At 42.1% G+C, this 16,372-nt stretch overlaps 1 protein-coding gene across 1 annotated transcript; it reads left to right on the top strand.

The window, feature by feature from the left end:
• Positions 1 to 4,543: 4,543 nt before the first annotated feature.
• On the top strand, positions 4,544 to 16,237 carry slc13a2 (solute carrier family 13 member 2; the record flags this gene model as incomplete). Its single annotated transcript, XM_081390200.1, has 12 exons — positions 4,544 to 4,627; positions 6,532 to 6,660; positions 9,716 to 9,852; positions 9,935 to 10,167; positions 11,013 to 11,196; positions 11,441 to 11,563; positions 12,154 to 12,363; positions 12,478 to 12,616; positions 12,721 to 12,843; positions 15,504 to 15,665; positions 15,818 to 15,955; positions 16,100 to 16,237. Exons 2-12 carry the CDS (start codon positions 6,562 to 6,564, stop codon positions 16,235 to 16,237), a joined length of 1,686 nt encoding a protein of 561 aa, XP_081246326.1. The 5' UTR covers positions 4,544 to 4,627; positions 6,532 to 6,561.
• Between the last annotated feature and the right edge of the window lie 135 nt (positions 16,238 to 16,372).

A 16,372-nucleotide genomic window follows, 5' to 3' on the forward strand; every position in this document is an offset into this window, starting at 1 on the left:
TGCCCTGGACCAGAGTCCAGAGAGGACTCCTGCCCCTTACCAGAGTCCAGAGAGGACTCCATCCCCTGATCAGAGTCCAGAGAGGGCTTCTGCCCCTGACCAGAGTCCAGAGAGGGCTCCAGCCCCTGACCAGAGTCCAGAGAGGACTCCTGTCCCTTACCAGAGTCCAGAGAGGACTCCATCCCCTGGTCAGAGTCCAGAGAGGACTCCTGCCCCTGACCAGAGTCCAGAGAGGACTCCTGCCCCTTACCAGAGTCCAGAGAGGACTCCATCCCCTGATCAGAGTCCAGAGAGGACTTCTGCCCCTGACCAGAGTCCAGAGAGGGCTCCAGCCCCTGACCAGAGTCCAGAGAGGACTCCAGCCCCTGATCAGAGTCCAGAGAGGACTCCTGCCCCAGACCAGAGTCCAGAGAGGACTCCAGCCCCTGATCAGAGTCCAGAGAGGACTCCTGCCCCTGACCAGAGTCCAGAGAGGACTCCAGCCCCTGATCAGAGTCCAGAGAGGACTCCTGCCCCGTACCAGAGTCCAGAGAGGACTCCAACCCCTCAGCAGAGTCCAGAGAGGACTCCAGCCCCTGACCAGAGTCCAGAGAGGACTCCACCCCCTGATCAGAGTCCAGAGAGGACTCCAGCCCCTGATAAGAGTCCAGAGAGAACTCCTGCCCCTGATCAGTGTCCAGAGAGGACTCCATCCCCTGATCAGAGTCCAGAGAGGCCTCCAGCCCCTCAGCAGAGTCCAGAGAGGACTCCTGCCCCTGACCAGAGTCCAGAGAGGACTCCAACCCCTGAGCAGAGTCCAGAGAGGACTCCAGCCCCTGATCAGAGTCCAGAGAGGACTCCTGCCCCTGACCAGAATCCAGAGAGGAATCCATCCCCTGATCAGAGTCCAGAGAGGACTCCTGCCCCTGACCAGAATCCAGAGAGGAATCCATCCCCTGATCAGAGTCCAGAGAGGACTTCTGCCCCTGACCAGAGTCCAGAGAGGGCTCCAGCCCCTGACCAGAGTCCAGAGAGGACTCCAGCCCCTGATCAGAGTCCACAGAGGACTCCTGCCCCTGACCAGAGTCCAGAGAGGACTCCAACCCCTCAGCAGAGTCCAGAGAGGACTCCAGCCCCTGATCAGAGTCCAGAGAGGACTCCTGCCCCTGACCAGAGTCCAGAGAGGACTCCAGCCCCTGATCAGAGTCCAGAGAGGACTCCTGCCCCGTACCAGAGTCCAGAGAGGACTCCAACCCCTCAGCAGAGTCCAGAGAGGACTCCAGCCCCTGACCAGAGTCCAGAGAGGACTCCATCCCCTGATCAGAGTCCAGAGAGGACTCCAGCCCCTGATAAGAGTCCAGAGAGAACTCCTGCCCCTGATCAGTGTCCAGAGAGGCCTCCATCCCCTGATCAGAGTCCAGAGAGGCCTCCAGCCCCTCAGCAGAGTCCAGAGAGGACTCCATCCCCTGATCAGAGTCCAGAGAGGCCTCCAGCCCCTGATCAGAGTCCAGAGAGGACTCCTGCCCCTGACCAGAGTCCAGAGAGGACTCCATCCCCTGGTCAGAGTCCAGAGAGGACTCCTGCCCCTGACCAGAGTCCAGAGAGGACTCCATCCCCTGATCAGAGTCCAGAGGGGACTTCTGCCCCTGACCAGAGTCCAGAGAGGGCTCCAGCCCCTGACCAGAGTCCAGAGAGGACTCCAGCCCCTGATCAGAGTCCAGAGAGGACTCCTGCCCCTGACCAGAGTCCAGAGAGGACTCCTGCCCCTGACCAGAGTCCAGAGAGGACTCCAACCCCTCAGCAGAGTCCAGAGAGGACTCCAGCCCCTGATCAGAGTCCAGAGAGGGCTCCAGCCCCTGATAAGAGTCCAGAGAGGACTCCTGCCCCTGACCAGAGTCCAGAGAGGACTCCTGCCCCTTACCAGAGTCCAGAGAGGACTCCAGCCCCTGATCAGAGTCCAGAGAGGACTTCTGCCCCTGACCAGAGTCTAGAAAGGGCTCCAGCCCCTGACCAGAGTCCAGAGAGGGCTCCAGCCCCTGACCAGAGTCCAGAGAGGACTCCAGCCCCTGATCAGAGTCCAGAGAGGACTCCTGCCCTGGACCAGAGTCCAGAGAGGACTCCAACCCCTCAGCAGAGTCCAGAGAGGACTCCAGCCCCTGACCAGAGTCCAGAGAGGACTCCATCCCCTGATCAGAGTCCAGAGAGGACTCCAGCCCCTGATAAGAGTCCAGAGAGGACTCCTGCCCCTGATCAGAGTCCAGAGAGGACTCCATCCCCTGATCAGAGTCCAGAGAGGCCTCCAGCCCCTCAGCAGAGTCCAGAGAGGACTCCATCCCCTGATCAGAGTCCAGAGAGGCCTCCAGCCCCTGATAAGAGTCCAGAGAGGACTCCTGCCCCTGACCAGAGTCCAGAGAGGACTCCTGCCCCTTACCAGAGTCCAGAGAGGACTCCATCCCCTGGTCAGAGTCCAGAGAGGACTCCTGCCCCTGACCAGAGTCCAGAGAGGACTCCTGCCCCTTACCAGAGTCCAGAGAGGACTCCATCCCTTGATCAGAGTCCAGAGAGGACTTCTGCCCCTAACCAGAGTCCAGAGAGGGCTCCAGCCCCTAACCAGAGTCCAGAGAGGACTTCATCCCCTGATCAGAGTCCAGAGAGGACTCCAGCCCCTGATAAGAGTCCAGAGAGGACTCCTGCCCCTGACCAGAGTCCAGAGAGGACTCCTGCCCCTTACCAGAGTCCAGAGAGGACTCCTGCCCCTTACCAGAGTCCAGAGAGGACTCCAGCCCCTGATCAGAGTCCAGAGAGGACTTCTGCCCCTGACCAGAGTCTAGAGAGGGCTCCAGCCCCTGACCAGAGTCCAGAGAGGGCTCCAGCCCCTGATCAGAGTCCAGAGAGGACTCCATCCCCTGATCAGAGTCCAGAGAGGACTTCTGCCCCTAACCAGAGTCCAGAGAGGGCTCCAGCCCCTGACCAGAGTCCAGAGAGGACTCCAGCCCCTGATCAGAGTCCAGAGAGGACTCCTGCCCCTGATCAGAGTCCAGAGAGGACTCCTGCCCCTGACTAGAGTCCAGAGAGGGCTCCAGCCCCTGACCAGAGTCCAGAGAGGACTCCTGTCCCTGACCAGAGTCCAGAGAGGACTCCTGCCCCTGACCAGAGTCCAGAGAGGACTCCTGCCCCTGATCAGAGTCCAGAGAGGATTCCAACCTGACCAGATTTTTAGCATAGTAATGGATATGACAATGTTACTGTATTTGGTCCTGGTGGGATAGATCTGCTCCGCTGCTGCTGCTGCAGCTGCTGTTGATTATTGCCATTGTTGTAGATTATTGCTGCTGCTGCAGAGCATGTACAGGAACTTGCTACTGCCAATACATACGCCGATACACCAATACATATGCTGTAGTGAATGGTAACCAGCTATTTAAATGTTGAGCTGCAAGCTCATTGGCTACAAATGCAACATGAACCAATCAGCTGGTGCCAAAGAAGTTAATGCTGTAAATTTCATCAGCTTGCATAAAGGAGTTTCATCACATAACGCAGAACTAATTTCTTCTTCTTCAAAAAAAAAAAAGACGTACTGACCCCAAACATTTAAACAGTACTGAATATGTTTACTCAATCAGGTGTGTCCTTGCTGGAATTATTTTCATATCTATTTACACTCTATGTCCTTCTTTTAAACTGTAAATAACAAACAGCTTTGGAACTGCAAAAACAAATTCTTTGGATTCCATAGATATGGACAATGTCTCATTTAGTTTGACATTAAATAAATAAACACTAGTTATGAAACATAACACTTCAGAATAATAAATTCGTTAACATACATTTTTAAAGCATTTAGGTTAATGTTAATTTTTACATATACTAATACATTAACATTTGTATAAATTTACATAAATGCATTATGAATGAACATGAATTAACAATAGTGCTTAAAAGTCTATTTATAAATGAACAGTAACAGAATAATAAATGCAGTAAAAATAGTTTATTGTTATTTCATGATGTTGAACTAATGCTAATGCTAATCAAATGAACCTACTTGTAAAGTGTTTTGTTACTTGATTATTTCCTTAATCTTTCATTTATTCTTTACAAACCAGCACAATGGCAATTATATTATTCCCGCACATTTAGAAGAGAACAGTGAGAAACATTCTTTGCATATCTCCGGTGTGAAAGAAACACTTATCAGGGTGACTCCAGCTCTTCCATGATGACATTAGTAGTGTGAAAAGTTCAGATGTGCTATAAATAAATTCATTAGTCAGTGTTTTAACAAAACAATGAATTGCGGCTTTATTAAAAAGATAACAAATGGGTTAATCTTTTTTTGTTTGCCGTCACTTTTACCCTCCCCTCTTTCATTCCTCTATTTACCCTCCCCTTGTTCACACAGTTAATGTTTAATTTTTCTTATGTGACGATGCCTATAAACACATTGATCTAGCTCGACCTTCATCAGCAATCCATCCACCACACACCTGACATCTGCAGCTGAAGGCCAGAAGACATGGGACTTCCAGGGATTCCAGAAGATGTTGCATTAATCCTACGCTGGATATGGCTTCACAGAAACTACCTGATCATCTTCATCACCCCTTTAGTAATATTGCCCCTGCCGATTGTCATCCCAACTCCGGTAAGTGCCTTTCTGCAGGAGTATTTTGTGGAAAATCAATTCAAAGCCATTGAACATGTTAACCAAAATAGTTTCTTTATGCATCTACATTTTGCGTATGTGAATTTTTAATCGCCAAATGACTGAAATATGTCAATATGATATCAGAACATTTAAAAATAAAATCTCATCAGCAGCTGAATGATGGCTGAAAACCTCACTGCTCTTATTTATGATCTGTGGAACACTATATTTACACAGCTTGCGGAGGTCATCCTCAAGTCACAAACAAAGAAAATTAAGCCATGTGGCCCACTGTTACTCAACATCGTGAGACCGGGTTACTCTGACCTTAAGAACATCAGCTGAAAAAATAATGCACAAAATTCTACTCTCTATTTGAATCAGTTATTGAAATGGTAATGTTAACCCTTAAAAGCATACCTCGGTACTTTAGTGACCTGGGACATCATTCACTACCCTCTTCCTCATCCATTTTTTTAAGTTAGACATCAACCTTCTTAGTATTCCTCAATCAGTTCATTATAAACAATATAACAAGAAAAAAATAAGATTATAAAAGAATGCCTGTTTTCCTATTCATTTTTTGTAAAAATTGTATAGGGTCGCTAACAACCCGAGGTGTGTAACAGTGTATATATATTTTTTCTACACAACAATAATTTTATCTTTAATGACTGAATAAGTGCAATTCACCTTTATTCCACAAGGTGGCAATATCTGAGACACAATGATGAAGTGATGTTTCACTCATAGTTACCGCAGGCTGAAAACAAAAGAATAGGAAGTATCATCAGCAAAACTTGAAATGGCTCAGCGATTTACTACAGAGCAAAAACTGAACGCAATCAGATATTAGTGTCACTGTCACTTGATGGTGGATCTGGTGAAGAAGCTGTCAGCGATCAAAATATTGATTTGATGCATAGTTTCGAGAATATGTTTAAGATTACAAAAATGAGCTGAATTTGGGAAATGAGCTCTGACGAGGATAATGATGATGGTATAAAGCATCTGAAACCTTCCAAGCTACAAAAGGTAACAAAATATGCTATATTTTATTCTTCTGTAATTGTTAGTCTAATATCAGGAGAGTTTTTATATTATCGCGACAGGTAGAGATCCATCCGTGTTAGATATAGATCCGGGTCGCTAAAGACCCGAATATGTAAGAATGATTGTCGAAACATTCATGTATTTAAGGGTTAATTTAAAAAAAGAATGATCAGACATTTAAGACCCCCTAAAGTGGCTAAACTATTACTATTAGTGTAATTTACTTTTTTTTTTAAACTACACTAGATATAATTGAGCTACACGATCCATCATGCACCTGCAGCACATTCATACTCTTATATTACAATGTTTAAAGGTCCATCAAACACACACACACACACACACTACAAACTTTCAGAATTTCATCTTACTTTTTAGCCATATAAATATCAGAAACTGCACCAAATTTGTCTAAAGTTTCTGTTCCATTAAAAAAACACATTTTATTTTTCAGGCTTTACATGGTTAAACATATACAGCCTTTTCTCAAGCAATAAAGCATCCATAAAAGTAAATGAATTAAAAACAGTTTATAGTCGTTTATGTTCAAGGGTTAGTTTTATCAGGATTCTGAGAATGATCGATGTGTCTAAATAGGTCTTCAAGAGATGCAGTAGTGACCCCTGGAACCTGCACTAGATGTAAGAGATAGAATCAAATCCCACCCTTTTCTCCCCTTTGACAAGCTAAGATGAGAGGATTGCCATAGACCTGAGATCACATCTTAGATGTGCAATGCATCTTCTTCACATCCAATAATTCTCTTCAACAGAAATGAGCCCTACTGCTATGTGAACAGGTGATGTATTCCCCTACGTTTTGACACGTATGACTATTGTGTTCTTCAGGAGGCGAGATGTGGTTATGTCATCATCCTGATGGCACTGTTCTGGTGCACAGAGTGTATGCCTCTCGCCATCACTGCCCTGCTGCCCGTCGTCCTCTTCCCCATGATGGGCATCATGGAGTCGGAAAAGGTACTGTTAAAAAAAAATTCCATGATTAGCATTTTGTATTAAAAAAAAATCTTTAAATACTTAAGAAGTTTCTATCTATCTATCTATGCACATGGCTTGTTGATCAAAACTGATGAGTTGATTCTCAGTTAAAGGGGTGGTTGATTATGATTTCACTTTTCTAACTTTAGTTAGTGTGTAATGTTGCTGTTTGAGCATTAACAGCATCTGCAAAGTAACAATGCTCAAAGTTCAAAGCAAAGGAAGATATTTTATTTTAAAGAAGTTGCTTTTTAAGGATTACAACAAAGGGACTACACGAGCTTCCTCCTGGGTTAGTGACATCACAAACGCTAAAATGTACATAAACCCCGCCCCCGGGAACGCTATTTATAGATTATCAAGACAGAATATGCTAATCAATGACTAGAAGATAACAACACATAAGCTACATAAATTCATCAACTAACTATTCAGAAATGTTGTCTACATGTTGTCACTTCTTCTTCAGTCTCTCCATATTTGTCCGACTCCGGTTTAAACATAAAAGGCTAAAGGTTTTTTACATTTTCAGTGCGTGTGTGTGTGTGAGGTAAAATGACACAAGCTGTTGAAGCTCCGCCCTCTGTGCTGGGAGCAGCAGCTCATTTGCATTTAAACGGACAGACAAGAAAACGGTGCTTTTTTGCTCAGCCTCAAAAAGTAACAATTTTAACATGCTATATAAAAATATCTGTGGGATATTTTGAGCTAAAACTTCACATACACACTCTGGGGACATCAGAGACTTATTTTACATCTTGTGAAAAGGGCATTATACCACCCTTTTAAACTGTCAAACTCTTCACAACTTGTAAACATTCTTTCATCGTGTGAGCCATCACAGGCAAAATGATCAATTGAGTGATCAAAATCTGTCAGACATGTTATATTCCATGAATGTTTGTAATGTTGTAATGTAATTTGGCAAATTATGTAATGAAATAGGAATCACAATCTTATCACCAACATTTTTGAGCATAGAGGAACATCACAACTACCTGAACAGCAGCAGAGATTGATTTTTCCTAGTCAATATTTACATACTGTCTGTATTTAAAAAGCTCAGTGTGATACACAGACAAAACTGACATTCTTGTATAGTATAAAAGCAGTTAGTGTCAACAAAAAAAGTAAAAAACAAATAAACAAAAAACACCAAATTTGTGTATAACAAATATTTCCATAGAGAAAAATATATATAAACAGTTTTACCAGCATGGCTCACACAATGATAAAAACACCTTTTATTTTGGTGCCATTGGCCAATTTACTGACACAATAATAGATTTTGAAGCATGAATTAAATGGTTTGGGTGAGTTTTGAATTTTGCAGACATGCATTAGAGTTCTGATGTTCCAACAAACAATTGTGACAATTGAGCTTACAGTTTAGAGAATGTTAAGACTGTTTCGAAAAATGTCCCAAAGCGATTGAGAAAACATAATGGCCAAGCAAACTACTCACATAACAATTGTTATATAGTTATCATAAGAGATTATCAGTTTTATTACTGTAGTCGCAAGCACAAAAGCCATGGAAAACTATTTTAAAGTAATGACTGATCACATGCCCAGAGAGATTTACCTTCATCAGCATGAGAACTATTTGTACAGGCGTTATCTCTAATGATTTGAGAACTTTATGAGCCATAAAAGCAGTTTTTATGGACACCTTTGAACATGTCATCAGCCAGACTGTAATATATCTTTATTTTCCTTATCTTTCCATCTTTGACTGATTTTAGACACTCTAAAATCTAATGAGGAATAAGGAAATACAACCACAGCATATTGTGCTGTGTACTGTATCCCACAATGCAATGCTCTCAACTTGACTTTTCATCTCCCAAATGAATGGTTTTGAACATCTTGACTCTCTCTCTCAGATTGCCAACACATTTTACACAAAATTTGATTAAAAATGTTTATTTCTAAAAGGTTTACTTGAATAAATTTTTTTAAACGTTTAAATTGTGTAATGCATATAGTTTCACATACTATTTTTGCCACTTCACTCACAAAACTTTTGTGTTCTCTCGCAGTAAGAGAACTTCTAATAGTCTAATGACTGGTAGCTGACATTACAGTTACTTAAAGTACCCCCTGTGGAAAAAAATCAAGCTTTTAATGTTGTTTATACAGTATGTCTATGTGGTGTTTTTAATATGCTTTAAGACAAACCATGTACAAATTCATAAGTCAACGCCATTGCTGAGTATTTCCTCCTTAAAACTGCAGTGAAACAAAGACAGTCTCAAAAATGCGGTTTGAAATCGCTGGTGTTTCTGACGTCACAAACTACCTTGTAACCAATCACGTCAACATGTGATCATCAACGAGTGGATCTCTGAGCTGGTGTGAATGAGTGGACGTGGGGATAATTTGCATATTCATTGAACCGCTTATACTAAATGAGGCAAGGGTGTAGAGTTACATTCAATCTATTTAAAGACATGAAGAAATGTTTTTCAAGGAAAAAACTTTTAAATATGTCATTTTGGTGATCAAAGATGAATTTTAAGGGATACAATTATTGACTACAGGGGGACTTTAAAGTTAGTAGAATGTGGACTATCAAAATAGCATTACCTAGATTTTCATATTACTTCCATCACAAAGGTTTTGTGAGGGAACGCAGTTTTTTGGGGTGAATGCAAAAGTTTTGCATAAGAAAATATACTTTTTCCCTATTATCATGTCAGTTTGGTGGCTCCGTACACACTCTGTATACAGTAAAAAAAAATGTAACCCAAACCATGTTGACCAGAACTAAATATGTCATTAAGGCCCGGTTTCACAGACAGGGCTTAGATTAAGCCAAGATTAGGCCTTAGTTTGGGACATTTAAGTAGTTTTTATAAATGTAATTTAGAAAAAAAACATTTCTAGTGTGCATCTTGAGACAAAACATATTTTAAGCTATCTCAGTGCAAGTTGCTTTCAGTTAAAACAGCTCAAACATGCATTTTAACCTGGGACTACACTTAAGCCTTGTTTGTGAAATCGGGGGTAAGTGTGTTACTTTGTGTTTCAGGTGTGCGTTCAGTACCTAAAGGACACCAACATGCTGTTTATAGGGGGTCTGCTGGTGGCTATAGCTGTTGAACACTGGAATCTCCATAAGCGCATCGCTCTGAGTGTCCTCCTGGTAGTTGGAGTTCGGCCTGCTTTGTAAGATCACACACGATGAAATCATACGCTTCATTTCTGTCTCAATCACACACTCACCTGTTTTTCACACCCACTTCTGCAGGCTGATGATGGGGTTCATGATCGTAACAGCCTTCCTCTCCATGTGGATCAGCAACACGGCCACCACAGCCATGATGCTGCCCATTTCTCAAGCTGTTCTCGAACAGCTCAGCGCCACAGAAGCAGATTCTGATGAGAAAGAGCTGAGGGAAGGCCAAGATAATCAAGCGTTTGAGTTGACCGAGGTCAACATCAAACATCCTTTGGACAATGTCACTGGAGACAAACCCAACGGTATGTCTGACATGTTGACACTTTTAAACTTTATTTTATTATCTTATAATGTTAACCTGTAGATTATCTTAAACAACTCACAAGGCTTCAAAACTTTTACGAATGTATTATGTGATTTCAGCAAATGAAGCTTTGTTACGTCAAGCTGTTTAGGTTTCGAAACATTTGTCCGTTTAAATGGTGATCTTGTAAACCAATGAACCAGTGTTAAATACATGATGTTACGGTCCAGTTTTATAATGTAGGTTTAGTGTTTGTTTATATTTAAACATTTGCAATTGTTTGGGCTGTGTTCTCATTGCCTTGACACCATTTTGACCGGCAGTTGCCAGCCTATAGTGCTTTGAACACTTCAAAAGAATGAATCATTTGGCAAAGAAATTGAAAACATTTATTTGGAGTTTTGAAAAGCTCATTTTGACTACAGTCGATAACTAAGACGCAAGAGAAAGCGACTCGAGAGAAATTACAGTACAGCCGTTGTTACACCAAATTCTGTTACACCAAATTCTCAAAAAGTTGCTGCCTTAAATTTTTAAGTACACTCAACTTGGCTGTTTAATCATTTCAACTTAAATTACATCAAACTTGAATCTTGCATAACTTGTATAAAGTTGAAAATTGCTTAACTTATTTTGATGAGTTAAAGCAATGTAAAAACATATGTTGTCAGAACTTATTGATCATATAAATTTACAGTGTAATACGGTCACAGAATTTGGTGTAACACCGGTTTCAGTCACACGAATGAGCAGAACAATATACAGCATTTCCACTATTAACCAATCAGTGGTAATAACACACCGTCTTAAAACTTACATCCCACCTGTTCTTAATCTTGACAGTCAATCCAGATCTGGAGGAAAGAATCAATTCACTCTCTGAATGCAGGAAGAAAGAACGTGAAGCGAAGTACATTCGTCTCTTTAAAGGAATGAGTCTATGTGTGTGTTACTCCGCCAGCATCGGAGGAACTGCCACCCTAACGGGCACCACACCAAATCTTATTCTCAAGGGCCAGATGGATGCGTACGTTTGTCAAGTTTCCTTATGACTCTGATCTGTGTTGTTTAAAAAATAAATTAATTTCTTAAATGATAAAATCATTCCCATCATTGTTTTGGTAATAATAAATGTTATAATTATTCAAATATTTTTCTCTTTAAGATTATGCATGGTTGTGCACACAATCTGTTGGACCTACAACATAAAAATGTGCATACAATACTGGAGCCAAATTATAAACTGCACACACATTTGCCCTTTTTTACAGGATTTTTCCAGAAAACCATGGCGTGATCAACTTTGCCAGCTGGTTCGGTTTTGCCTTTCCTAACATGTTGCTGATGCTGGTGCTGTCTTGGCTTTGGCTGCAGTTCATGTACTTGGGTCTTAAGTGAGTAACTTTGCTTTAAATACGTTGTGTCCTAGACATACATTGAGTGTTTTTAGCTAGACCATTGGTTCTCAACTCTTTCGACTCAAAGAGCTCCTATTATTCAATACAATTGTAAAAAAAACAATTTTGGCTAAAAGTATTTCTGGCATTTCTGCTGTAATTATGATAATGCTGCTTAATTTCAGACCTTTTTATTACCAAGATTCTGATTCTGTATATTACTTCAATAGATTTTAGGGGGAAAAGAAATAGGATTTCATGTTGAGTTTTGCATACATTAGTGCTGTCAAATTAATTAATCGTGATTAATTGCATCTAACATAAACGTTTTTGTTTACATGCGTCGGTATATATTATTATTATTTTTATATATATATATATATGTGTGTGTGTGTGTGTGTGTGTGTGTGTGCACATCTTTATATACATATACAAATATATATATATATATATATATATATATATATATATATATATATATATATATATATATATATATATATGTGTACTGTATATATATATATATATATATAAGAGGTTGGTTTAAGCATTCTTTCATTCATTGTTTGGTGAATTTTTCTCCCCAGTTTTAAAAAAACTTTTGGCTGCGGTTCGAAGAATGAGGGAGACAAAGACGCTTACAGAGTGATGAAGAATGAATATAAGAAGTTGGGTTCGATATCTTTTGCTGAAGGCGGAGTGCTTGTCATCTTTGTGATCCTGGTGATCCTGTGGTTCACACGAGAACCAGGCTTCATGCCAGGCTGGGCTACCGAGCTCTTCAACAAAAACGGACAGTGAGTACACTTCACCCTAAAACTTATAGCAATAGTTTACTTTTAAACAAATAAAAATGAAAAGTTTTGGTCATTGCATTTGAATTTCTTCCAATTTTCTCTGTCTCCATAAAGATATGTCACCGATGGCACTGTGGCCATTTTCATGTCAACCATGTTCTTCCTCATTCCATCTCGGATAGACTTTCTCTATTCGATCAATTCGCAGGATGAACATGATGAAGAAGCTGAAGGAGATGAGCAGGAAGGTAAAGTGGTTCTGCTTTCAGAGTATCCGCACAGAATATTTATCAGTTTAAACCAGCTCTTAAACCAGAGCTACTGGTCCATCTGTTTTATAAAGGGGAAGAAAAACAGGAAAAGAAGAAGAAACTGAAGGGTACGCCCACTCTACTAAACTGGAAGGTGGTGCATGATCGCATGCCCTGGAACATAGTCCTGCTCCTGGGGGGAGGATTTGCCTTGGCAAAAGGAAGTGAGGTAAGAGGATGACAGAATGACACATTAAAATGGCAGTAAATGTATATTCATTAGTCTTTTATGGAATTACAGTTACAAGTAGATTTTTTTCTACATTTTCTGAAAAAAAGGAGAAAGTTCAGTGGAGTGCTGCTCACCCATGCGAAATTTGCCGACACAAAGCTGGGAGATTTGGATGGTTGCTAGGGTCTTTTTATTGAGAAAAAATAATGTGTAATAATGTGTTTTATCATGTGTAAAATGGTAAATGTTAGACAAGTTACGTGCTGAAATTGAATAATATACATGTAATGTAATATAATGGGTAACACTTTCGATAATCCACTTCAGAAATTCTATTAATTGTAAGAAACTTTGCAACTACAAGTCAACTAGCATCAATTAGAGTATTAGTAGACTGTCTAATATCTGCTAACACTTTATTTGATGCTCCCCAACAGACATTCTACTGACTATAAGTAACTTTGCAACTACATGTCAACTTATTCAACTAACCCAAACCCTAAGTCTACTAATATTCTAGTGAAAGTTAGTTGACATTTAGCTGCCCCCACACCCCCGCCCGTAATATAGATATATATATATATACTGTATATGTATGTGTGTGTGTGTTTGTGTGTGTGTGTGTGTGTGTGTGTGTGTGTGTGTCTGTCACTACTAGTAATATGTGGATGTGGAGTTTCGTGATGTGATGTTTGTGGAGTGATGTGGAGTGATGTGATGTGAAGCGATGTGGAGTGATGTGATGTGAAGCGATCTGAAGTGATATGGAGTGATGCGATGTGATGTGAAGCGATGTGGAGTGAAGCGATCTGAAGTGATGTGGAGCGATGCGATGTGAAGTGAAGTGAAGTGAAGTGAAGTGATGTGATGTGAAGCGATGTGGAGTGAAGCGATCTGAAGTGATGTGGAGCGATGCGATGCGATGCGAAGTGAAGTGATGTGATGTGAAGCGATGTGGAGTGAAGCGATCTGAAGTGATGTGGAGCAATGCGATGCGAAGTGAAGTGAAGTGATGTGATGTAAAGCGATGTGGAGTGATGTGATGTGAAGCGATCTGAAGCGATGTGAAGTGAAGCGATCTGAAGTGATGTGGAGTGATGTGATGTGAAGTGAAGTGAAGTGAAGTGAAGTGAAGTGAAATGAAGTGAAGTGAAGTGAAGTGAAGTGATGTGAAGTGAAGCGATGTGGAGTGATGTGAAGTGAAGTGAAGTGATGTGAAGTGAAGCGATGTGGAGTGATGTGAAGTGAAGTGAAGCGATGTGAAGTGAAGCGATCTGAAGCGATCTGAAGTGAAATGAAGTGAAGTGATGTGAAGTGAAGCGATGTGGAGTGATGTGAAGTGAAGTGATGTGATGCGATGTGGAGTGACGTGACGTGATGTGAAGTGAAGCGTTCTGAAGTGATGTGGAGCGATGTGATGTGATGCGATGTGATGTGAAGCAATCTGAAACGATGTGGAGTGATGTGAAGTGAAGTGAAGTGATGTGATGTGATGTGAAGCGATCTGAAACGATGTGGAGTGATGTGAAGTGAAGTGATGTGAAGCGATGTGGAGTGATGTGAAGTGAAGTGATGTGGAGCGATGTGATGCGATGTGATGCGATGTGATGTGAAGTGATCTGAAACGATGTGGAGTGAAGCGATCTGAAGTGATGTGGAGCGATGTGATGTGATGTGATGTGAAGTGACGTGGAGAGATGTGATGTGATGTGAAGTGAAGCGTTCTGAAGTGATGTGGAGCGATGTGATGTGATGTGAAGTGAAGCGTTCTGAAGTGATGTGGAGCGATGTGATGTGATGTGAAGTGACGTGGAGAGATGTGATGTGATGTGAAGTGAAGCGTTCTTAAGTGATGTGGAGCGATGTGATGTGATGTGATGCGTTCTGAAGTGATGTGGAGCGATGTGATGTGATGTGAAGTGACGTGGAGTGATGTGATGTGATGTGATGTGAAATGACGTGGAGTGATGTGAAGTGAAGCGATCTGAAGTGATGTGGAGCGATGTGATGTGATGTGATGCGATGTGAAGCGATCTGAAACGATGTGGAGTGATGTGAAGTGAAGTGATGTGATGTGATGCGATGTGATGTGAAGCGATCTGAAACGATGTGGAGTGATGTGAAGTGAAGCGATCTGAAGTGATGTGGAGCGATGTGATGTGAAGTGACGTGGAGAGATGTGATGTGATGTGAAGTGAAGCGTTCTGAAGTGATGTGGAGCGATGTGATGTGATGTGAAGTGACGTGGAGTGATGTGATGTGAAGTGAAGCGTTCTGAAGTGATGTGGAGCAATGTGATGTGAAGTGACGTGGAGTGATGTGAAGTGACGTGACGTGACGTGACGTGACGTGACGTGACGTGACGTGACGTGATGTGATGTGATGTGATGTGAAATGACGTGGAGTGATGTGACGTGATGTGAAGTGAAGCGTTCTGAAGTGATGTGGAATAATGTGATGTGATGTGAAGTGAATGTGAAGTGAATGTGAAGTGAAGCGATGTGATGTCAAGTGATGTGGAATAATGTGATGTGATGTGAAGTGAATGTGAAGTGAAGCGATGTGATGTCAAGTGATGTGGAATAATGTAATGTGATGTGAAGTAATGTGAAGTGATGTGGAGAAATGTGGAGTGATGTGATGTGATGTTTGTGTAGGAGTCTGGACTATCTGTGTGGTTGGGTGAAAGCCTGGCCCCTCTGCAGAGCATCCCACCCTTCGCCATCTCCCTGATCCTGTGTTTGCTGGTGGGAACGTTCACAGAGTGTTCCAGCAACACGGCCACCACCACGCTATTCCTGCCCATTCTTGCCTCTATGGTGAGAGTACACAGCATACAGAAACCTACCAAACCCATTCTACAGCTTAAATTACACACATTCTTTTCAACCTTAAAGTGAATTTCGAAGCTGAAGTGTTTAACTTGCCAACAAGTATGGAAGTTGTAGTAATGCGTCGTCTCTGTTCTCAGGCCACAACTATCGGGCTCCATCCGCTCTATGTGATGCTGCCCTGCACGATCAGCGCTTCGTTGGCATTCATGCTTCCTGTCGCCACTCCTCCCAACGCCATCGCTTTCTCTTATGGCAACCTCAGAGTCTTGGACATGGTATGGTTAACTACATTTTATATGAGTTTTGATGTTACATTGGATTTTATAAAGCTTAAGTGGGATTTGAATGTGAAAATACATTTTTGGGGACATTGTATATGGAAAAATCAGAGGATAATTGTATTTTTCTTCTGTGTGAAGGCACAGGCGGGCTTCATTCTCAACATCATTGGCATTCTGTGCATCAACCTCGGCATCAACACATGGGGAATGGCCATGTTCAACCTAGGAACCTTTCCCACATGGGCCAATGGCACAAATACCACACATACACCATGAACGTCTTTACATCGAATTCTTTGGTTTAGTGAGAATACTGAAGGGAAAGAAAGGGGAGAAAGAAAGCTAATCCAAAAAATGGCATCATCAAATGCACAAAAGTGTCAGTGTGCAGTATTAGAGTGTGTAGCCCTA

Source organism: Scardinius erythrophthalmus, assembly GCF_964197995.2.
Source record: "Scardinius erythrophthalmus genome assembly, chromosome: 17".
NCBI lineage: Eukaryota > Metazoa > Chordata > Actinopteri > Cypriniformes > Leuciscidae > Scardinius > Scardinius erythrophthalmus.